This window comes from Perognathus longimembris, chromosome 13 (assembly GCF_023159225.1).
Source record: "Perognathus longimembris pacificus isolate PPM17 chromosome 13, ASM2315922v1, whole genome shotgun sequence".
NCBI lineage: Eukaryota > Metazoa > Chordata > Mammalia > Rodentia > Heteromyidae > Perognathus > Perognathus longimembris.
The window spans coordinates 46,659,614-46,680,240 of record NC_063173.1 but is presented as its reverse complement, the minus strand read 5'-3'; the positions used below and the strand labels follow the sequence as shown (position 1 = coordinate 46,680,240).

Here is a 20,627-nt window from a genome sequence, read left to right as displayed (position 1 = left end):
GAGTCTAGAGAACTTTTCTGTTTGGGCTGGCTTCAAACCTAAATCCTCTTTCTGATCTCAGCCTCCTGAGTAGTTAGCAGGCCAGCCGCCAGTACTCAGCTTGAATTCACCTGGTAATTGGTTTCTCTGTCTGTTCCTGAACTTTAACCTCCCAGCCCATAGTTCCAGTTTTGCATCCCTTGCCTTGTTATCCCAGGCCCGGGGGATATCAGGTGACAGGAGACCCATTTCTTGGTCTTCCCCTATGCACATGCTGGCTACTAGACAGAGGCTTGGTCATCTGTCCTGTTCTCTGTCCCTCGCCTGGGGTATATTTCCTGGCTTACATCTGTGTTGGATGCAGTGTCTGTAACTAGACTGTAAGTTTCATGACAGCAGGGCCCCTGTACAATGTGAGCTTACAGTGCCTGGCATAGAGGCGGTGCCTATGAAATAGGGACCATCAACCAGTGGGTGGACACTTGTACTCAAATGAGTCAGAAAGGGCCCACTTTTCTCCTTTCCTGAACCAAGGTCTTCATCCCCACTGGCCTTGAGGCCTAGTAGAAAGGACAATGACCGAGCCACACAGTCCCGGTTTCTCTACAGAAGCAGCCCTCACTATATGAAGCTATCATGCCCTGTTGTACAGGTTGCTCACTGCCAGTTTCAAGGGGAGCCAACTGTTTAGACTACAATGTGAACAGCTCCCCCTGGGTGTGTGCAGTGGCGAGGGCTTGCAGGAAGCAGCTGGGCGAGTTCAACTTTTAGTGTTCACAACCATGGGGGATAAAGGAGCCCTTATCCATCCTGCCGTCCTGCTGAGCATGGGGCTCAAGGTTGACACGAGGTAAAGGGAAGAGGATGATGGTGACAGGAAGACATGCCTGGCTGTACCTGCTGGGGACTACGGTACCCTCTCCAGGGACTCCTCCCTCTTAGCCTGGCTCACTTGGTCCTGGCTGGCTCCTGTTCACAGACCTGCTCTCTCTCCTCTGTCCTGGCCCTCCTCTTTGCTGGCTCTCTGGTTGGGAGCCTGCTCTTCTGTGAAAGCCTTCTCTCTTCCTATTATACCTGCCCGATGGGGGTCCCCAATAGCTCCAGACCCTCCCCAGAGGCCTGTGTCCTCCACGAACCAAGACTCCAAGGTTTGGCTGCTAGATCTCAGGGTCCCTGTCCCTTTGTGACCCTGAGCTGGGCCCATCCAGGTGTGCTTTGCAGGGGTTGGAGGCAGGCCCTCACTGCTGTGAGCCTCCTCTAGCACCCGCTTCATCCCACACAGCCCAGCAGGCTGTGGGGGGGGGCCTCTCCAGCTCCCTCCTTCCACTCATCACCCCCACCTGCCCACCGGCACACTGCTAGAAGCTCCTTCCTGTCCCAGAGGCTGCTGGAGCAGGTGCGGGGGGCGGGGGGGATGATGTCACATGGGCAGCAGGGGACTGCTCTCTGCTCAGATCTCTCTGACCTTCCTCTGAGCAGATTCTCACCTAGGGCCCTATCCCAGAGGCCCAAGGCCCTCCGAGATTCTCCCACAGGCCTCATGCCTGTCCAGGGAAGGTGTAGAAGATTCCACAGGCACGAGGCCCCAGGAGACAGGCTGCTCCAGGAAGCAACTCAGCATACACAGAAGCTCTCCCTGTTGTTTTCCAGAGGAGGCCAGAGGCACCCGCTTGCTGTTCATCCTTACGAGCTGGGCTGTTCTGGTCTGATCCTGCAGGGGATCAGGGATGTGGAGGGAGGGGCCGAGTGATGAGCGAGCACTTCCTCCCCTTCCTGTTTGTCCCCCTCTGGTCCATTCTTCTACTTCCTTCCCCAGGATGGGCTGGAGCTGTCCCAGGGCCCCACAACAGCACTGGACTTTAGGTTATGTGCAATCAGCAGTTGGCAGTCGTGTGCGGATGAGTACCTCTGTGTGTGTGTGTGTGCGCGCGCGCGTGTGTGTGCGTGTGTCCAGGTGTGTGGGGTTCCTTATGAGCATTAGGACCCAGGGCCATGGGCTCCTAAGAGCCTAAGACTGGTCTATTCCATTCAGCACGCATGAGCTGGATGAAGGGATGACTGAATGACCCGAACTCAGTCCCCAGGCTCCAGAGCCCAGAGGACATTGGAATTTGCCCTGTGACAGTATGACAAAGAAAGGGCCACGTAAGGAAAATGAAATCCATCCATCTTTCCTGCCCCCCCCCCCAAATACTGTTCTGGGTTGTTTTTGTTTGCTTTTCTCCTTTAGGCTGGATGTCAATTAGAATGGAATGGACTACTAATTATTTGATATAAAGAAAAAAAGGAGCTGATGGAGGGAGGCCCTGGCTGGGATACCAGAGCTGGAACCCTAGGTGAATAGTTCCTTGGAAGGACCCCACAACTAGAAACAGGCTGGGTATCACATTTGGGGTACTTTCTCAGGGCAGGCCCCCAAAAGATAGGCTGACATTGGGTCTGATGTGCCCACCATAGCCCCATCTTGGTCACCCACAGCACAGTCTATATGCAAGAGATCTGGGGTCCTTCCTAGCTAAAAGTGGACAGAGCCTGGAGGCAGGGTGTGTGTGGGGGGGGGGTTAGGGTCTCTAGCACACGGAAGGGAGAAGGGAAATGTGGACACATATGCACATCAGGCTGATACCCCCAGGACTGCCCCCCCCCGCCACCATCATGCACCAACCTAGGGGCTAAAACAGAAACTTATCCACTAGTTGATGAAATTCCCCAACTCACTCCTCAGAGCTCTGTGCCACCCAATCAGCACACAAGGATCCTGCTGTTCCCATTGGTCAGCATCTATGTCCATCAGCCTCCCCAGTGGCACTGCCATTGACTCCCCAAGCAGTCCTGAGAGCCAGCTCTGCCTGGCCCAGGGAGAGGCATAGGCACCAAAAGGAAACCTTGTGCCCACTACCCACTAATGCCCATGAGCTGCTCCTCTGCCCAGTGTGTCCCTTGGCCTGGGCTCTAGCAGAAAAGAGGGCAACCTTTAAGTCACTATGTCCCTGCCTAGAAGGCCTAGCATGGGCTCCAAGTGCCCAGCAGCCCCAAGTGCCTTGGAAGAGGGGATCCTGGAAGCTGGCTAGGGACAGGTAAAGGTAACAGACAGCAGGGCCACTTTAGTGATTAAAAAAAAAGAGGTCTAGGTCCTTCCTGCTAGAACTTTCCAGGCCCAGAGGTGAGAGGAAGCTGAAGATGAGTTGCTATGAGAGTGAGATTTCATTAAAGTATGTCACAGGGCCTCACACTGGGGAGCCGGGAGGCCTTCAAAGGCACAAGTGTGGGCTTCCAATCCCAAAGGATGTCCTCTGTCTAGAACACTGCCATCTATCTCCCCCGCCCCATCCCCAATCTAATCTATCCCAAGGCATCTCTGGAGGGTAGGAAAGCTCCATCCACTTGGACCCCTCTTACTGCCTCCAGAGTCATCCTGCCCTACACATTCCTGGGTCCCATCTCCCTTGTGGCCTCTTGTAGAGCCTCAACCCGCACCCCATTCCCATGGGGTGGAGGCCGGAAGCCAATACCTTCAGCTTCAGTTGAGACGACCAGGTGCTAGACACCTTGCTGAACAATCTGCACAGCACACATCCCAAATGAGAGCCCCACACAGCCCTGTGCATATCCCCAAGTGTTCCGCAGAGGCTCAAGGGGTCAAGAGCTCTGTCAGGGCCCCCGTGGTCACAGAGCACCTAATCTCTGCTAAACTTTGTCCCATTTGTCACCCAAGCCCTTCCTCAGCGTCACGTCATCAGGGGCCTCTCTGAGGCCTGGGGACTTGGAATCCACTCTGTTGGGGCCAGGGGCCAGGGGCCAGGACCATCTGAGCTGAATCAGCCCCCATAGTTCCACATCCAGAGGATACCCTGCCTTCTAACTGTGGATGCAGGGCCAAGCCTGCCATAGGAAGCAGGTTTTGCCCTCACTCTGCTCATCCAGCTCCCTCCCCACCGCAAAGCATCCTGGGGCAGAAGCAGCAGTCCGCTCTGTGGCACAGAGTCAGCCTGGGACAAAGCCCTCCCGCTCTCCCACAAGCACTGCTTTGGCTTGTAGGGGAGGTAGGAAGGGTAGGGGTGGATGGCCCAGCCTACGTGGCCAGCTGGCAAGGGGAGGAATCCGGCTGCCTACTTGTGTTGAAAAAGCCACCTCCCCTCAGTGTTTCACTGTCCAGATGGTGAGAAGACCCCTCTCAGGGCGCAGGGGTGCAGGAAACAACATGCTGGCCAGGCTTGTCCAGGACAATGGCTACCTAAAACCAACTGCCACACAAAATCCTGGCCCCATGACTTCCCGCTCAGTCCCTGGCTTTGCAGTTCCTCCAGAGTTAACAGTTTGGGCTTTGAGACCTCTGCCAACACAAGGCCAAGCTACTTTGTGTTTTTCTTTTCTTTTTTTTTTTTTTTTTTGGTCTAATGACTTCTGTTGCTTCCAACATGAAGGCTGTCATGGTTTGTGTTAGTACACAAGTGGGTAATGAGAGTGTCTTGAGTGAGTCCAGCTAGCCACACTTTTCAGTACCCTCTAGGGTGGCAGAGCTATATAACTATATAACTGACAAAGACATTTCTTTGTTTTGTTTTTGTTTTGTTTTTTTGCTGTGGCTAGTAGGAAGCTCAGAGGCCACAACTGTCCAACAGAACACAGAGCGCTCTTAGATGAAGACTGCTTTCACTTCACGTTCCTATAAACTGATTGATGGTGCTGAGCTGAGAAGGAGTGAAGCCACAATGAGTGATGTGGGCCATTATGTATGGCCAGGTGCGTGTGGGCTAAGAAAATGGGAACGGTGATCACTGATGTCTGCTGGGAGCACAGCCATGGGGAATGCTCTCTGTGCGCTGCAAGCATTTGCCATCCCTAAGGTGAGTTACCTTGTGGACAGCTCAGCCGTGTTGTCTTCTCCCAAGCTTGTACTTCCACATCAGTCCTGTTTCCCTGTGGTGTTTTATATGTTAATTTATGTGCTTGCTCTGTGGAGCAAGTTAAGTTATGGATCAAATAAGCTGATGGGGTTCTGCTAGGAGCCCCTTAGCTCTGGGTGAGCAGCTGGAGGGAGGAGCCCAGGCTCCTCCTCCTTCAGGGCTGGGTGGTACAGCAGGCCTGATTTCAGCCACAGAAAGATACCTGCAGAATGCCAGTTTCACGGGACTCCCCTGAAGTAAAGGGGTGCCACTCCTCTTAGCCCATGACTAGGCCCACATCTCATATCTCTTTGGGGCCAGTCTGGAGCTACATCTCAACAGGACCTGGAGATCTAAAGCCATGTGACCCAGGAATCACTTCAGAGGGCTGCTAGAAGGCAAACTCCTTGTTTCCTTCCCAGCTCTGCTGGGCCAGAGTCCTGGGGTCCTGTGTGCACTGTGGGCTCTGCACTGTGGCCCAGACTCTGTCTGAGGTGCCTGGAATAGCAGGGAAATCTCTGGGCTCCTCAGGCCTCCTTGGCTGAGGCCGTTCTGCCCCCTAGTGTTCACCATGGAAACAACTCGGTCTGCAGGGTCAGCAAAGGTGAGAGGAGACTTTGGGGTGACACTTGTCCACCTAGCTGTCCCCCACCCTGCCTTCCACCCTACTAAGTACTGGGGAAAATCTTCCTGTCGCATGTCCGAAGCCTGAGCCTATGAACCCCCCCACCCCCCAGCTTCTGCCCAGGCCCAGGCCCTGACAAGCAGGACATGTCCCAGGGAAAGCTTAGAGGAGGAAGCCCTGAGTTCTGCACAGTAGACGCAGCTTGATCTGAATGGAATGGAAACATGTCCTCCTGGGGGCTTCAGATGGGAAGAATCCACGTTTATCCTGAGGCTTTCTCCAGCCCCACCCTGGGGGCCTTCTGGACACTAACCCCTGGTGGCAGATTGACCCCTGGACGGAGACCATCAGCACCTGTCACCGCACAGCATGGCTCCAGGCACCTCAGAGCCCAGGGCCTGGTCCTTCAAGCAGGCCGGATGCAGGGGCTGCCCTGAGGGCAGGGCTAGGGCTAGCCGAAAGGCCCTCACCCCTGACATTTTACAGTAGCTGCAGCCTCTCTGCTCACACCCTCCCAGCCGTGGCCCCTCCTGGAGGCAGCACCCCTCCACCTCAGGCTGATTGTTACAAACTTTTTTAATAGCCTTCCAATGGCGAGGGTGCATACAGAGCTGAGGCGCTCTCCGCCCGCTATGTGACACAGCCTCACCCGCCACCCACAGCCCGAGAGACGGGGGACAGTTGCTGTGAATGGCCAGTCCACTTTCTTCTCCCCAGTCCCTGAACAGCTCAGAATCCTGGAGGATGCAGGGCCAGCTCTGTGCCATGCCCTGAGGGACCAGTGTCCCTCTGCCCATGTGGCACTCGCTAGGTCCTTCCCACAGTGTGGCCCCCGCGGAGCCTGGAGGGGCTGCCTCGGGCCCTGGAAAGGGATGCAGTCCACCCTCTCCGCTACCTTCCATAAAAACGTGAGAAGACAAAAGGTAGAAGCATTATGGTAGGCATAAGTTGACCCACCCAGTGGGCAGCCCCCCACTCCTACAGTCCCAGGGGCTTATCTGAGCCTCCACCCATTTTCAATACATCTTCCGCTTCCCTCCGCATGGCGTCCCGGGCAGGGGCAGAGACACCACAGGGAGCCGTTCTCGTTGCTAAGAGAGCCTTAGCGGGCAGACAGCACAGGGGCCACAGAACCACCAGGGCTCGTGGTTGGCAGCAGGGGAGAAGGGTCCAGGCCACAGAAAGCTACCCCCACATCCAGCCAGCCCAGGACAGGCAGGGAGCCTTGGCAGTGAGGTGGGAGATGGGCCTGGGGGGGGCGGGGACCCCCCTGGGAGGTCGGGGTGGGAGGTGGGGACGTAGGAGAGCAGCCTCAGTACTTGGGGACCTTGCTGTAGTCTTCCGAGTGGATGCCTCGGCATAAGCAGATGGAAAGGAACATTCCGAGGAGCTAGGAGGGAAGAGACTGAGGGTCGGGATGCTGGCTCGGCTGGCCAGCTTTACCCCCACTGGCCTCCCGCCTGGCCCCTGCCCACCATGGACACCAACCCCTGGGCCTGCATTCAGATCAAGCAGAGCCTCAACTGTGCCATGAACAAGGAGGAGCCCAGGCTGAGGGCAGATAGGCACATAGGACTCCCGGTCAAGGGACACCCCTGTTCAACAGCCTTGGGCTTCTGAGGATGGAGAAGGGGAAGGGCAGAGGGGTAGGGGGCAGTACAGACCTCAATGACCGCGATGCCTACGCACACGCCCAGGATGACGCCAAGGTTCTCCTGCAGCCATTCCTGCACCTTCTTCATGCAGCCCTGCAAGGGAGCACAGGGCTGTGTCACCCACATGGCGTGGAGATGCCCCCGAGGGCTCTGGTCCCACAGCCAGCACGGGCCGGCCACAAACATACCGTGCTGTACACAGGCCACTGGTCGGGGTCATTGCTGCTCTGTGTGCTGTTGCCCTGGAGATGGCAGAAGCCCTTCCTCACTGAGAGGTCCTTGTCCCCCGGCGTGTCCTCACAGGAGCAGGGGTAGGTGATCCCTGATTGATTCATGAGCTCCTCATTCTCTGTCCAGTTGTAGGCGCTGACCCAGCCGCAGCATTTCACCTGGAAGGGAGGAGACTGGCAGATGGGTCCACTGCCTACAGCACCTCAGCGGGCCACCCACCCAAGCCAGAGCCCTGGACCTGCCCACCCAGACCTGGCACTTCCCACCAAACTACTGGCATTAGATTGTAGGCTTCATTTTGGCTCTGTGAACAAAAAGGGACTTAAAGCAGCTTTGGGGGAAAATACCATAAACCACAAAAAGTAAAAGTAAGCTGGGCGGCTCACACCTGTAATCCTAGCTACTCGGGAGGCTGAGCTCTGAGGATCACGGTTCAAAGCCAGCCAGGGCAGGAAAGTCCATGATCTCTAGTTAACCACCAGAAAATTGGAAGTGGAGCTGTTGTTCAAAGTGGATAGAGTGCTAGCCTTAAGCAAAAGAGTTCAGGGACAGCACTCAGGCCCTGAGTTCAAGCACCATTACTGACTAGACTAATCTTTTTTTAAAGTAAAAGTAAAAATCAGGACAATGAAAGGCCAGAGGAAAGTTCAAGTTGAATGACTACACAGGTGTACAGGATAGGAGGTAAATGGCTGAGTGTGTGTTTTGGGATCAAGCTGGTGGATTTAACCCCCAGCCCTCCCACTGTGTCCAAGGTCCGAGCCTCAGCTTCCTTATCTGCAAAAACAAACAGTGACAACCACGGTTCCTAACGTGCAGGGATTGCATGAGGGTCCACTAAGAACTCAGTCTAGACTCTACACTGAGCACATGTAGGAGTTGAGATCTGGCTCTGAGCTTCCTGTTTGGCAGAGTGAAAGGGGGAGGTGTGGTCAGTTCTGCTGCTGTGCAGGGGGAAAAAGCTCTTATCCAGAGGGAATGATGCCTTTCAGGGCTGTGGTCACAGCTGCTCTCCTGGCCTGGAGGATGAGGGAGACTCAATGAGACAGCTCGGGTGAACTACCAGGGTCAGTTCCCAGCTGCTTCCTGGTCATGGAGGATGCCAATCCCCAAAAAGACCAGCAGGGGGCGTGAAAGACACATGCAGGACAGCTGAGCACCAGGCAGCTGGATCCCGGATTTAGATTCTCCTCCTGCCACTCTTGGGCTGTTTCCTCTGTCAGGAGAGTACAGCTGGCACTTCTGGGGGTGTGGTAACATAGAGGTCTGCAGAGTTCCGGGCAGGAAGAGGCTGCTGGACCTAAGTTGGGCCAGGCAGCCCTCTGCAGCTCCTCTACCTCCCCAGGGCCCCCATGGGACCTGTGGTCAGTCCCTGGCCAGCCGGCTGGGGTACCAGGGAGGGGGCTGTTGGGAGACCCCGTCCCCAGCAGGAACGCCCTCTTAATACTCGACTCTGTGTCCCCTACTCTGCCAAGTAGGGAAGAGTGGAGCACGCATGCCTGCCCCGCGGTGCCTAGCCTTACCTGGGCCTGCACGTAGTCCCAGGCCTCCTGCAGGCTGTCGGTGCTGTTGGAGTCATACTTCTGGATGAGATCTATCACCACGTTGCTCGCCTCCTGCTTCAGCTGCAGAGAGGAGCAGCAGGAGGGTCAGGGTGGGAGGTGAGCAACCCTAGCTGACCCCCCCTCCCCGCCCCGTCCCCATGCTTGGCCATCCACATGCCCAGCAACACCAGGGTTCATGAGGCTGCCCCCAGCCTCCCCCAGCCTTCCCTGCGGGACTGCCTAGAGGGACGGGAGGACCATGGCCAGTCATGGCTGCTAGGCAGTGGTTCTGAGGCTGGGAAACTGTGAGGAGGGCTTCCTCCAGCACCCATGGCGGCCTTGAGTATCCTATCTCTTCCCTTGGTTTGGCCCCTCAGCCCAGCTCAACACTGCCCTGAGTCACCCTGTAAAACCAGGGCTGGGGATAGTTCTCCTCTCAGCATCTCCCCTCTTAGGAAAGCTCCTAGTGATTTTTTGTTTTTCTTAAGGAAAAAAAAAAAAAAAAGAAGCCAGATGCTGGTCCCACACCTGTATTCCTAGCTACTTAGGAGGCTGAGATCTGGGGATCTTGGTTCAAAGTCAGCTTGGGCAGGAAAGTCTGTGAGACTCTTATCTCCAATGAGCTACCTGAAAGCCAGAAGTAGTGCTGTGGCTCAAAGTGGTAGAGCGCTAGCCTTGAGCAAAAGAGCTCAGGGACAGTGCCCAGGCCCTGAGTTCAAGCCCCATGACTAACCAACAAAACAAAACAACAAGCACACAGAGAGCTCTATTTAAAATGTGTCCTGGAGGTTGACATCAGGGCCTCACACATGCTAGGTGAGCCTCTAGCTTTATTTCTAGCCCTTCTGTTGGTACTTTACTTTTGGTCTCAACTACCTTTGGCCAGGCTGGCTTCAAACTCTAGATCATCCTGCCTCCACTTCTCATGTAGTTGGGATTAAAAGTATGACCTACAAGGCCTGGCTGAGTTCCACAATTTATATGGCTTTCTTGTCTTGTAATCACAACCCTGAAAGAGGCATTTTATTAAGTGCATGTCATACAAAGGGGCGATGGCAGGCATTATCTAGATTCTCACAGCAGACCAGTGATGTAGGACTTGACCCCATCCCCTCATTTCAGAGTTGCAGAAGACAGGGCCAGAGAGGTTAATTAAGTCAGCCAGAGTCACACAGCCAACATGGGGAAGAACAGAGGTCTGGATGAACGCTTGTCTCATCTCAGGACCCCAGTGTTCACCCAGGAAGCTTGTCAGCATCCACGTCACAAGGCCACCCCTTGAAGTAGATCGGTGAAGACTGAGGCTCAGCTCAGCCAGGTGGAGTGTAGTCACAGGGGCCTATGTGGTCCATCTGCAGCTCTTGAGTCTCAGTTGACCATCTTGGCTATACACCAGTGAGTCCTGTGAGTGGCGGACCCCTGGGGATACATTCAAAGGAGGGGTTCCCTGATGCGTTTGGGCAGAGCCGCCTCTTCGCGCCTTCTTCACCCACTGGCTCGGCACCAGCAGCCCTGGGCTTCTATTTATACCCCCGTGCCGTTGCCATGGCAGCTGGACTCCCCAGTCTCCCAGACAGGCCCCCAGACAGGAGAAGGTGAGGAGGCTGGTGGTTTCCACAGTGGTGGGTGGTTTCTGTAGAAACACCACAGCGTCTTGCAGTTCAGAATGGGGCTGAGGCACAGCAGTCAGGGCTGCTAGGACAGGGGCTCTGGGGCTGGCCTGGCTGGAGCCTCTGCTTGGGATGCCAAGTGCCCGGGGAGGTCATCTGGCAGCCAGAGAGCCTAGGAGGGAGGAGCAGGGATGGGCCTGTCACATGCCCTTCTCCCCTCCCCACCTCTGTGAGGTGGCCACCCCAGTCACCCCCTGTGGCTGGGCAGATGCTGCGGGGCTGCCTGGCACCACACTTCCTTCCACTAGGGCTGTTCATGAGGTCCTGAGCTCACCTTGGGCTCTGCTGAGACCCAAGAGGAGACCAAGAGAGGGGAGAAGGGCCCAGGGGAAGGGGAACGGAGTGCCTGCCGGGGGCTGAGGACCTAGATCTGACTAAGCCTCTAGCAAGGCCCCTCCAGCATGGCAGCCACTTCTCCAGGGTTGCCCTGTCTCATGGAATCCAGAGCCCTGCCCAGGACAGGTGCAGGAGACCCCTCCCCCATGGCCACATGAGAACCTGGGGTCGTCTTCTAGGGTCCCCTCGGCTTGCTCCTTCTGTTAGGGCCCCAAATGTGATGTCACCCATCCATGCTTTCCCAGGACATCAAATCAGACTCAGTGTAGGACCCTGTGTTGGAAGCCAGCCCTGGTCCTGGGCCCCGTCATGACTTCCAGCAGGGGAAACAGAGGCTCTGAGACCTGGAACAAGCTCTCACGGTCATAGGTCCAGCAAGGTGACCGAGGTCACTGGGGCCTCTTTGGAGGCTATTCTCAGTCCCGCCCTCCCTCTGTGCGGCCTCTGCCACTCCAACCACCATGCCACTCTGCCATGTCACAGGCCCAAGGGAGAGGGGCCGAGCCACCAAGGACAGGACCTCCAAAACCAGGAGCTGCAATGCATCCTTCCTCCTTTCCAATGGTACTGTGGCCACAGGCTAACATCCAGCCTGAACCCAAGTGTGTGCAGCCTCCGGGGCATGAATCCCTCTCCTGCCTTTCCTGCCCTTCCCACAGTACCTATTTGCAATCTCCCTGTGACCCCAGGCTTCCCCCGGGGCTTTGCTGTTTTGCCACCCAGGGGTCACAGGAACCTAGAGTCAGACCAGGAAGATCCATGGCGCAAGCGTGAGAACTTCCTGGGAACCCCAGGCTGCTTAAATGGCCCCTGGCCACAGGAAACAAAGCAGTGCTTTGCATAAGAGCGCAGCACAGGGGCTGGGGGCTTGGAGACGAGTTGTGACTTCTTCTGTCAACTGGGTTTGGTAGCGTCCACCCTCCTACCCCTCCCCCCAGCTGTGGAAAACAGGTCTCCCTTCCCCAGGATAGCCTGATGGGGCTCGGCCAGACCTCTCCCTGGCCCCTCTAGTGCTCTAGGATGGGATGCACCTCTGAATAGGGGCAACTCAAGTTCAAGGGTGGTGGGTCCACATCAGCCTGCTCTTTCCCCGCTGCTAGCTATCTGCTGGCTGGGGGCAGCTGCCAGGGCGGAGGCCTGGGCCCTGAGTTTTTCTAGAAAGCCCTCCTGCAATCTACACAAAGGGCTCCAGCAGTGTCATAGGAGCTGTGTCATGTCATGAGTTGCATCACGTCATGTCCCAGCCATTGTCACCCCCTCCCCTGGGAACCTGGACTGTGGGTCATCTGGCCCCCTACCTGGCCAGGCTGGTGAGTCAGGGCGTTCCCATCGCAGTGGCCGGCAGCACACAGAGACCTGCTCTGTGCCCCAGGGGGAACCGGGCCTATTTCCCCAGGCCACACACTGCATGTACACACATGACGGTGGGCTTTGGCAGGCGGGGGATCCCTAGTTCTCTTGACCAACCACCAGCCCCACCCTGGTGGCCACAGGAGCCCGTTCTCCTCCAGGCCATCCACCCCAGGCCCTCTGCTGGTACCCCTTGGCCACACCTGCTGGGGTGGTTCGCAAGGCTCGAATATGGCCACCATGCCACCCAGCCTGGCACCCTGCCCATCATCAGAAATGGTGCACATCCCCTGCCATCCCCTTCTGACCCTCTGCTGCCCCAAGGGGTGAGAACCCCAGGCTCACAGCTGGCAAGGGGCCTACATATACAGCTCAGAAGGGCAGGGCCACTTCTCAAAAGTTACATGGCACCATTGTCAGAGTTGTTCCACAAGCCAGGGTTCCTAAATCTCAGACCTGGGCTCTGCCTTCCCAAGGAAGGAGGGGGATAAACAACATGGAGAGGAGACAGGGATGGCTTCCTGATCCAGTGAGGGGAAGTCTGTCTCTCCAGAGGAAAAGATTGACTCTAGCTGGCCATTTCCGTTCCCACCTCTTCTGGCCACAGCAGTGTCGATGCTGCGCCTGATGCTGTGGCCACCATCTTGTGACCATGGGGTGACTGGCAAGCTGCCAGAAAACCACCACAGTGAGGGTGATGAACACGCAGCCAGAGTCAAGGTCTCAGGCCTCCCAGATCAGAGTTTTCGGTAAGTTAACAATGAATATTTTTAAGAGTTGAAGCCATAGGATTCCCGGTTTTCTGTTCCCAACACATCAACGCTTTCCTCAGAAAGGACTAAGGTTTTATTAATAGTGTCACTCCTGGGCCTCATGTGTGGCTGAGTGGCTCCAAGCTGCCTTTGTCACAACGTGACAAGGACCTACGAAGTACCTACTGTGCTATGTTAACTCCTATGACTGTCCTCAGTTTACTGATGGTGAAACAGGCTGAGAGGGAAGTGGCAAGAGCCAGGCCCGGAAGCAACTCCAACTACAGGGCTGCCTTGCCCTTGGATGGGAGGCCTGGGGGCCTGTCCCTGTCACCTGCCATGTCTGTGACCACAGAGAAGCTTCTTGCCCATCCCCCAAGCCCAGAGCCAGTGCCCAGCGGCAGGTCCAGCCAAGGCACTCAGACTTACCTTGCCCGAGTTGAAGTAGATGAGGGTCCCTGTGGTCACCTGGGCTATGAGGATCAGCAGGAGGAAGGTGAAATACTGCAAAGAGAGGGGCAGGGTCATCCAGGTTACACTTGGCAGGTGTGTGTTGTGTGTGTGTATGCATATGTGTGTGCATGGGTGTATGTGTGTGTGATAGCCTGGGGCACCCGGGCAGAGGGATTCACACTCACAAGGCCCAACAGACTCTAGGCAGAGATGTGTGTGTACATGTGTGTTTTGTGTTTGTTGTGTGTGTTCTGTGTGTGTAGTGTGTTATGTATGTGTAGTGTTATGTGTGTTATACGTATTGTGTGCATATTTTGTATGTGTTGTATGTCATATATGTGATATGTGTATGTTGAGTGTGTGATATGTGTGCTGTGTATGCTGTATGTGTTGTGTGTGCGTGTGTGTGCTATGTGTATGTGTGTGTGGTGTGTGTGTGTGCACGTGTGTGCATATGTGGCAGGCCAGGGCACCCTGGCTGGTGGACAGAGACTCACCAGGCCCAGCAGGCAGCGGACCTCGTTGACAGCGCCAATGCAGCCCAGGAAGCCCATGACCATGGTGAGGGCGCCCACGCCCAGGAAGATGTAGGCCCCCACCTGCATGGTGCTGGAGGAATTTTCTAGAAGGCAGGAGAAGGGGACATCAGGGTTATTAACAAATATCAGAGGCCACAGAGCCCTGGTGGTGAGGAGACCCAACCAACAGCCTGGGTCTGCTCTCCTCAGAGCAGTGGGGAGTTCACACCCCAGCAGGTCCCCTGACTTGGCCCTGTATGGGGTGGCAGCCCACCCCTACCCAGCCAAGGCCAGCTCTGCTGGCCTCAGGAGCCTGGACAACCTGTTGCTCATCATTGACTCTCAGCCCCCAAAACGTAAAGTTCAGGAGGCTGGAGCCTTGGCTTGTCCCTGCCAATTGCAGAGCCACCCCAGGGAGGTGCTGTAAGCACCACCGGCAGGTTGGCTCTGTGCTGGCCATAAGCCACTGACTGACATTGATTCCAGGCTGGTTTTTGCCCACTGGCCTGCTGGTTCTTTCCTGGCTCCTCACTGAGCCTAAGGACTCTGCAGCCCCCAGTTCTGACACAGCCCTGCTTAGCAGGCACCAGCAGGACTACCCCACAAAATGGAAACAGGCTCAGAGAGGCCCTCGGCAGGTGTCAGAACTGAGATCTGGAAACTGCCCTCTGATGCCAGCCCTGCCGCCTGGCCCCACACGGACGCAGGCATTGATGCCTGGTCACCCCATGAGCCGTCCCCCTTCTCTGGGGCACCCACCTTGCACTGGGCCTGGCGCCCTGGGCTGAGGATGCAGAATGAGGGGGGCACTGAGTGGATGGCAATCTTTCTGGTGAAGGGCTGTGGCCACCGTGGGGCAGGGAGGGAGGGGGCTGACAGGGTCAGGGAATGAGCATTCTGGGCAGGGGGTATTTTCAGGGGCCAGAGGGAGAAGCAAGCTTTACTTTCCCGTGTGTTTGGGGAGCGCTGCCAGCTCTGAGCATGGAATTCGGTGTTTGGAGCCTGGCCTCTGTTGGCTGCCATCTCCCTGCCGCTGCCTCCTGGACGCTCTCAGATCTGTGTCAGAGCCTGAGCGCCTGGGAACCACCTGGGGGTGTTTGAAGGCGCACTGGCATGCAGGCCCCACCCAGGCCAATGGACTAGGTTCCTGGGGGAGGGTGGTGCTTGGGCGTCCAGTAGCCTTTCAGGTCAGGCCAAGCCCGGGGTGGGGGGGGGGGAGGGCAGGGCAGGGTGCAGCTGGCATGCTGTGGGTGGGCCTCCAGACTTTGCCCAGGGCACAGTGCCTGCTGGGTGTGGTGAGCCCCGGGTCTGATGGGACTCAGGAGGGTGTATCCTGAGCTGGGAGAGCACCCGGAAGGAAAGCAGCCCCTAACCCAGAAGGCAAGGCTGTGTAGGGGGAGGGGGGAGGGGAGAGGGGATTAGCCTCCCTTGTGGCCTAGCCCAGGACCAGAGCAGCAGGTGTGACAACCACCCTCCTGCCCCCCCATTTCTGTATCCTAGCAAAGTTCCGTTTCATTTCCATTTGCAGCTGTCAGGGGCCAGGGGCCAGCAGCTGCCCGGTAGGAAGTGAGCCACAACCAGGAGAAGCGGGGTTGGGAGGAGGGGGTGTTCCCAGCTGCTCCCCAGCTTTGCAAGGGTGAGAGAAAAGGTCTTTGCAATGGGGTTCACCCTGACTGCCACAGGCTGCCTTTATGACTGAGGTCTCTGGTTTGAGTCCCATACCTGCCAGTCAGCTGCTGTGTGAACTTAGTGACTCAGCGTCTCTGAACCTGTGTGTCCAATTGTGGGGCAGGAATAAGGCAGTGTCTACCCTACAGGGCTACTGCAGGCTTAAGGCGGTGCATGGAGGTGAACTGCAGGGTGTGTGACAAGTGTGATGCATGGTGGCTGAAATCTTCCTTATCAACACACATGCCCCAAACAGCCACCAAAGCTGGGCGCTGGTGGCTCATGCCTATAATCCTAGTTACTCAGGAGCTGAGATCTGAAGATCATGGTTCAAAGCCAGCCGGGGCATGAAAGTCCATGGGACTCTCATCTCCCATTAACCACCAACAAAGCTGGAACAGCACTGTGGCTCAAGTGGCACAGTACTAGCCTTGAGCTATAAAGCTCAGGGACAGCACTTGGGCCCCAAGTTCAGGCCCTAGAATCGACACCAACACCCAGTCTACCTCCTGGCTGGCTCCGACATCTCTCTGAAATGGGGAGGGAACGAATGTCGGTCACATTTTACTGCACAAAGGCAGACGGGGAATGTGAGAGGCCTAAGGCCGGGGAAGGGAAGGCGCTGGATGAGGAGAATGAGCCCCCCCTCCCCCCGCCATTACCCAGCAATCTCTGCACAACAGTGGCTTTGTTACGGGGGAGGAGCCAGCTTCCTAGAAACCCTTGCGAGGGACTCATTTGCTGTGGTCAGCAGAAGAAGCTGGCCATGTCCCCAGGGTGGCTGGGGCAGGGACAGGCCCTGAACTGATGTCCTTATGGGAGCAGCTGTGCCTGCACTCTCCCCCTCCCCCTAGGGGCTTCGAGCATCCCAGGCTGGGGAAACAGATGTCTGCTTACGCAGGACAGAGATGAAATTGGTCCTGTCCGCCAGGATCCACACCCCGAAGCCCAGGATCACAGCACCCAGGATCTGGAAGGAGAGGGAGCAATTAGTAGGGGGAAGGCAGGAAGAGGTACAAGGGGGACACCCAGGGAGCTGCCTCCAGCCCAGGGAAGCCAAGATGGTCTCTGGTCCCAAATGTGAGCACACTGGAACACAGGAGCAGATGTGGGAGGTCCTGGCTGCTTCCCAGCCCTATGTGATCACAGGGAGCCTACCGGGGCCACTCCTGACAAGGGGAACCCTTCCTCTTTTGTCTTTTGGCCCATCCTGTACTCTTGCCCTTATTCCAGCCCAGCTCGGGGTTGGGGTTTGGGGGACCCCAGCACTTCCTTAACCTGCCCCATGTGGGGAAGACCCTGCATGAACTTGAATATCACAGTCTGGCTTGGTCTGGTCATCGGCTCTCAGCAGGGAGGCCACCCTAAGTATCTCTGTTCTGTCACCTCCACTGCAGCCTGGCCTAGAGGAACTGTCATCCCTACGGGGCCCAAGTCCTTCTGGGTTTGATTCTCTGCGGGACTGGGAACTCAGAGAGCAGGGCTGGGGGCAGGCTGTGGCCCAGAAGCCTTATGGCATCAGATCTGGAGTGGAAGGAGGAACAAGGAGCCACTCAACTATGCCAGTGCAGGGCTAGGAAGAGGGTGACTGAGGCAAAGAGGAAGGGGCCCCAGGCTCTTGCCTTCCCTCTACATCCCCAACCTGAGCTCAGTCTCTAGGTAGAACCAAGATCAGCCACTCCATCGAAGGCACAGGTTCCCTTTGAGGGTATAGTGGGCCTATGTCTTTTTCAATAACCTCTGTTATTGGGCCTGGACAGAGCCCATCTGGTGAATGAGCCACATGGAGGGCCCCACTTTCACAGCCAGCCGGTAGTTGCTGGTCAAGTCCAAGGTCAGGAGCTTCCCTGGGGCAGGGAAGGGCCAGCAATAGACCCAGGACCTCCAGCAGCCTCCTTCTGTGGTTTCTTTCTTTCTTTCTTTCTTTCTTTCTTTCTTTCTTTCTTTCTTTCTTTCTTTCTTTCTTTCTTTCTTTTTTGCCATTCCTGGGCCTTGGACTCAGGGCCTGAGCACTGTCCCTGGCTTCCTTTTGCTCAATGCTCGCACTCTGCCACTTGAGCCACAGCACCACTTCTGGCCGTTTTCCATATATGTGGTACTGGGGAATTGAACCCAGGGCTTCATGTATAGGAGGCAAGCTCTCTTGCCACTAGGCCATATTCCCAGTCCCTCCTTCTGTGGATTCTAAAGATGGCTGGGTGCCTGATCCCACTCCACAGACCCCACTCCCCTTGTGGCACAAAGGCTGGCCCGTCCTCAGACCCCTGAGGGTTGTCCTCACTCCACACTCCCAGGCAGGGCAGCAGAGAGAAGAGCACCTCCAACATGGGGTTGTGGGGAGGACAGAAAATCTCCCTCTGGGAAAAAGAATTCCAAGTAGAAACACCGGATGACTCAGCTGGGTTGCCAAGAGGAACACAGATAGGGAAGTCTCCAGCCACACTGCAGGCTGATGACCGCTGCCCGACCAAGAGGTGTGACTGGTTCAGCCACAGCCTGTGGCATAGCAGGAAGGAGGCTGGCCTGCCAGGCATGGAATGCCTTTCTCTGTGAATGGAGACTAGGCCATGGGGTACTTATTACAGTCATCAACCCCCGCCCTGCCCAAGTTCCATATGGTCCTGACTAGGAGTTGGATGCTCATGGCCAGACTCCCCTCCTCAGAGAGCCAGAGTATCTGTGCCTCTAGATTCTTTTGTGCCTAAGAGAAGCATCTAAGCTGGGTGCTGGTGGCTGATGCCTATAATCCTAGCTACTTAGGAGGCTGAGATCCAGAGGATCACCCTTCAAAGCCAGTCCAAGCAGAGAAGTCTGTGACACTCCCTCTCCCAAATAACCAGCAGAAAGCTGGGACTGGGGTGTGGCTTAGAGGGTAGAGGGCCAAGAAAAAAACAAAAAAAAAAAGAAAGCTGCCCAGCAGCCATGGGGGCTTGTGGGGTCAGGAGGGAAGGCGGAACACGCTGAGTATGTGCACACGCATGTGTGAGCATGGGAAGCCACCAGCATGAGTTTCAAAATGCAAATCCACCCAAGTGTGCATAAAGCCATTGTCCTGAGTGGCTGTGTGGCCAGTGTCCCCATGAGTCCTTTGACCTCTCCCCCGCGCTGGCCTTGTCCCCCTTCCCCCATTGCTAGAAACTCTTGTCCCACCCACATGCCAGCCTTTGTTGACCTCCCCGACAGGTCTTTGGCCTGTCCCTTGCATCCTTCTCTTGTATCCCTTCCCAGAGATCTGGCCAGCCAGAGGGGCTGCCAGGCAAGCTGAGAACTGCACGTCCCTACAAGTCCAACACTGATCTCAAGAGCTGATTTCTTCTGCTCTCAGAAATATCAGTATAAAGTCTGTGTATTGTAAAAGACAGGATTGGATGATCATAAGCATTCTATTTTATAACCAGTTTTTTCCTCCCCACTCAAGATTGGGGCTCTATCACTTGAACTGGAGTTCCACTTTCAGCTTTTTGGTGGATCATTAGAGATAAAAGTCTCATGGACTTTCCTACCTTTCAAATCACAATCCCTAGATCTCAGCCTCTTGAGTTGTTAGGGTTACCAATGTGCCCGGCTTTAAAGCCTGGTTCTTAAAGTTTAGGCTGAACAAACAATATGAAACAACCCGAGCCCCAGTGGTACTCTAGGTCCACAGAACCTGGAGAAGGCCTCTCCAGACCAATTACACCCCCAACACAGGCACACACACGCACAGAACTTACACATGCACACATGAGCATGCTCACACACATACAGCTCCTGCATGTAGGTGCACACATGCACACTCAAATCTACACATGCACCTGCACACACACCCTCATCCTCACAGCTCCAAGGCAGGGGTCAGCTATGCCAGGCCAGAGGGAAACCCACAGCCTCAGTTGTGCCACGAAGTCCACATCTGGAGAACCTATGGTCAGGTGACCTAGTGGGTGTCAGAGGGGGTTCTGGGGGAGGAGGGATGGGTCCTCACTATGCTGTGTCCAGCGGTGGGGGCTTCTCTTCTTGTCGAAGGCGGAAGGGGACGGGCTAAAGCCAGCTGTCCCTCTTAAAGGCACAGCTGTCCCCAACACCTGGCCTCGCGATCAGTCTCTGTGAGCTCAGGGGTGGATACATGGGCAGTTGAGAACCAGAATTATAGTAGGTGAGTTCTTCACATGGATGGGGGAGGGCACGCTAGAGAGAGGGGTACCCCGGCAGCCTGGGCAGAGGGCTCCAGGAATGAGCAGGCTAGGAGAAGGACAAAGTGCCTTGCCAGGACCCAGCCAGGTCAGTCTGTCCTGGGCCTCCAGCTCCCACACACTGCCACCATGTCCCTGTACCCCCATCCTGGAGGCTCTCAGGCAGGGAGGCCCTAGGAAGAAGACTTTGTTGGAGGTAGGCAGACAGCTCCAGCCATACTTACGAAGAAGAGCAAGTTGAAGAGGAAGAGGAAGTATTTGGTGACTTTGATGCAAGCTGTCCCCATTCTGCAGGTTCCAGTGCTCCCTAGAGGAAAAAAGGCGGGTAGGTCAGAGAAGTGGGGTGGAGACATGTGGGGGGGCGGGGCTGGGGGGGCAGGACAGGTAGCCAGTGCTGTGAGTCCCCCAGCCCCAAAGTCATCTCTGTTCACTTGTGAGCTAGCCAAGTGAACGCAACCATCCGTGCTTTGTGGGATGCTGAGGTCCAGAGAGGTTGGACGACTGCCCAAAGCCACATAGCTGGGAAGTTAGGTCTTCTGGGCTGTTTATGGGGTTGTGGCTGGAGGGAAGTGCTATGTGGGGAACCCCCTTGCCTGCACAAACTCAGGAGGCACTGGCTGAAGCTACAAGACCAGGAAGTTAGTGGGTGACTGATGAAAACCCAGAGGGGAGGACGAGACTTGTTCCGGCTTTGCATGCAGCTCCATAGGCCAGGGCTGAGGCTCTAAGAGCTGGTGGGGCAAAGAGACTGAGTCTTCCTCCCACCCATTATAAAAGGAGTGAGCATG

At 56.1% G+C, this 20,627-nt stretch overlaps 1 protein-coding gene across 2 annotated transcripts in view; it reads right to left on the bottom strand.

The window, feature by feature from the left end:
- Window positions 1–6,048: 6,048 nt before the first annotated feature.
- The window catches only part of Cd82 (CD82 molecule), a 36,640-nt gene continuing 22,061 nt past the window's right edge, over window positions 6,049–20,627 (bottom strand). For both annotated transcript variants that reach the window (XM_048360185.1, XM_048360184.1), the window contains 8 exons: window positions 20,064–20,146; window positions 16,565–16,637; window positions 13,979–14,103; window positions 13,458–13,532; window positions 8,900–9,001; window positions 7,334–7,534; window positions 7,155–7,238; window positions 6,049–6,880 (listed from right to left, as the gene is read on the bottom strand). In XM_048360185.1, coding sequence (XP_048216142.1) covers window positions 6,803–6,880; window positions 7,155–7,238; window positions 7,334–7,534; window positions 8,900–9,001; window positions 13,458–13,532; window positions 13,979–14,103; window positions 16,565–16,637; window positions 20,064–20,126 — 801 coding nt within the window. In that variant the 5' untranslated portion in view covers window positions 20,127–20,146 and the 3' untranslated portion in view covers window positions 6,049–6,802. The remainder of the gene's footprint in view (window positions 6,881–7,154; window positions 7,239–7,333; window positions 7,535–8,899; window positions 9,002–13,457; window positions 13,533–13,978; window positions 14,104–16,564; window positions 16,638–20,063; window positions 20,147–20,627) is intronic.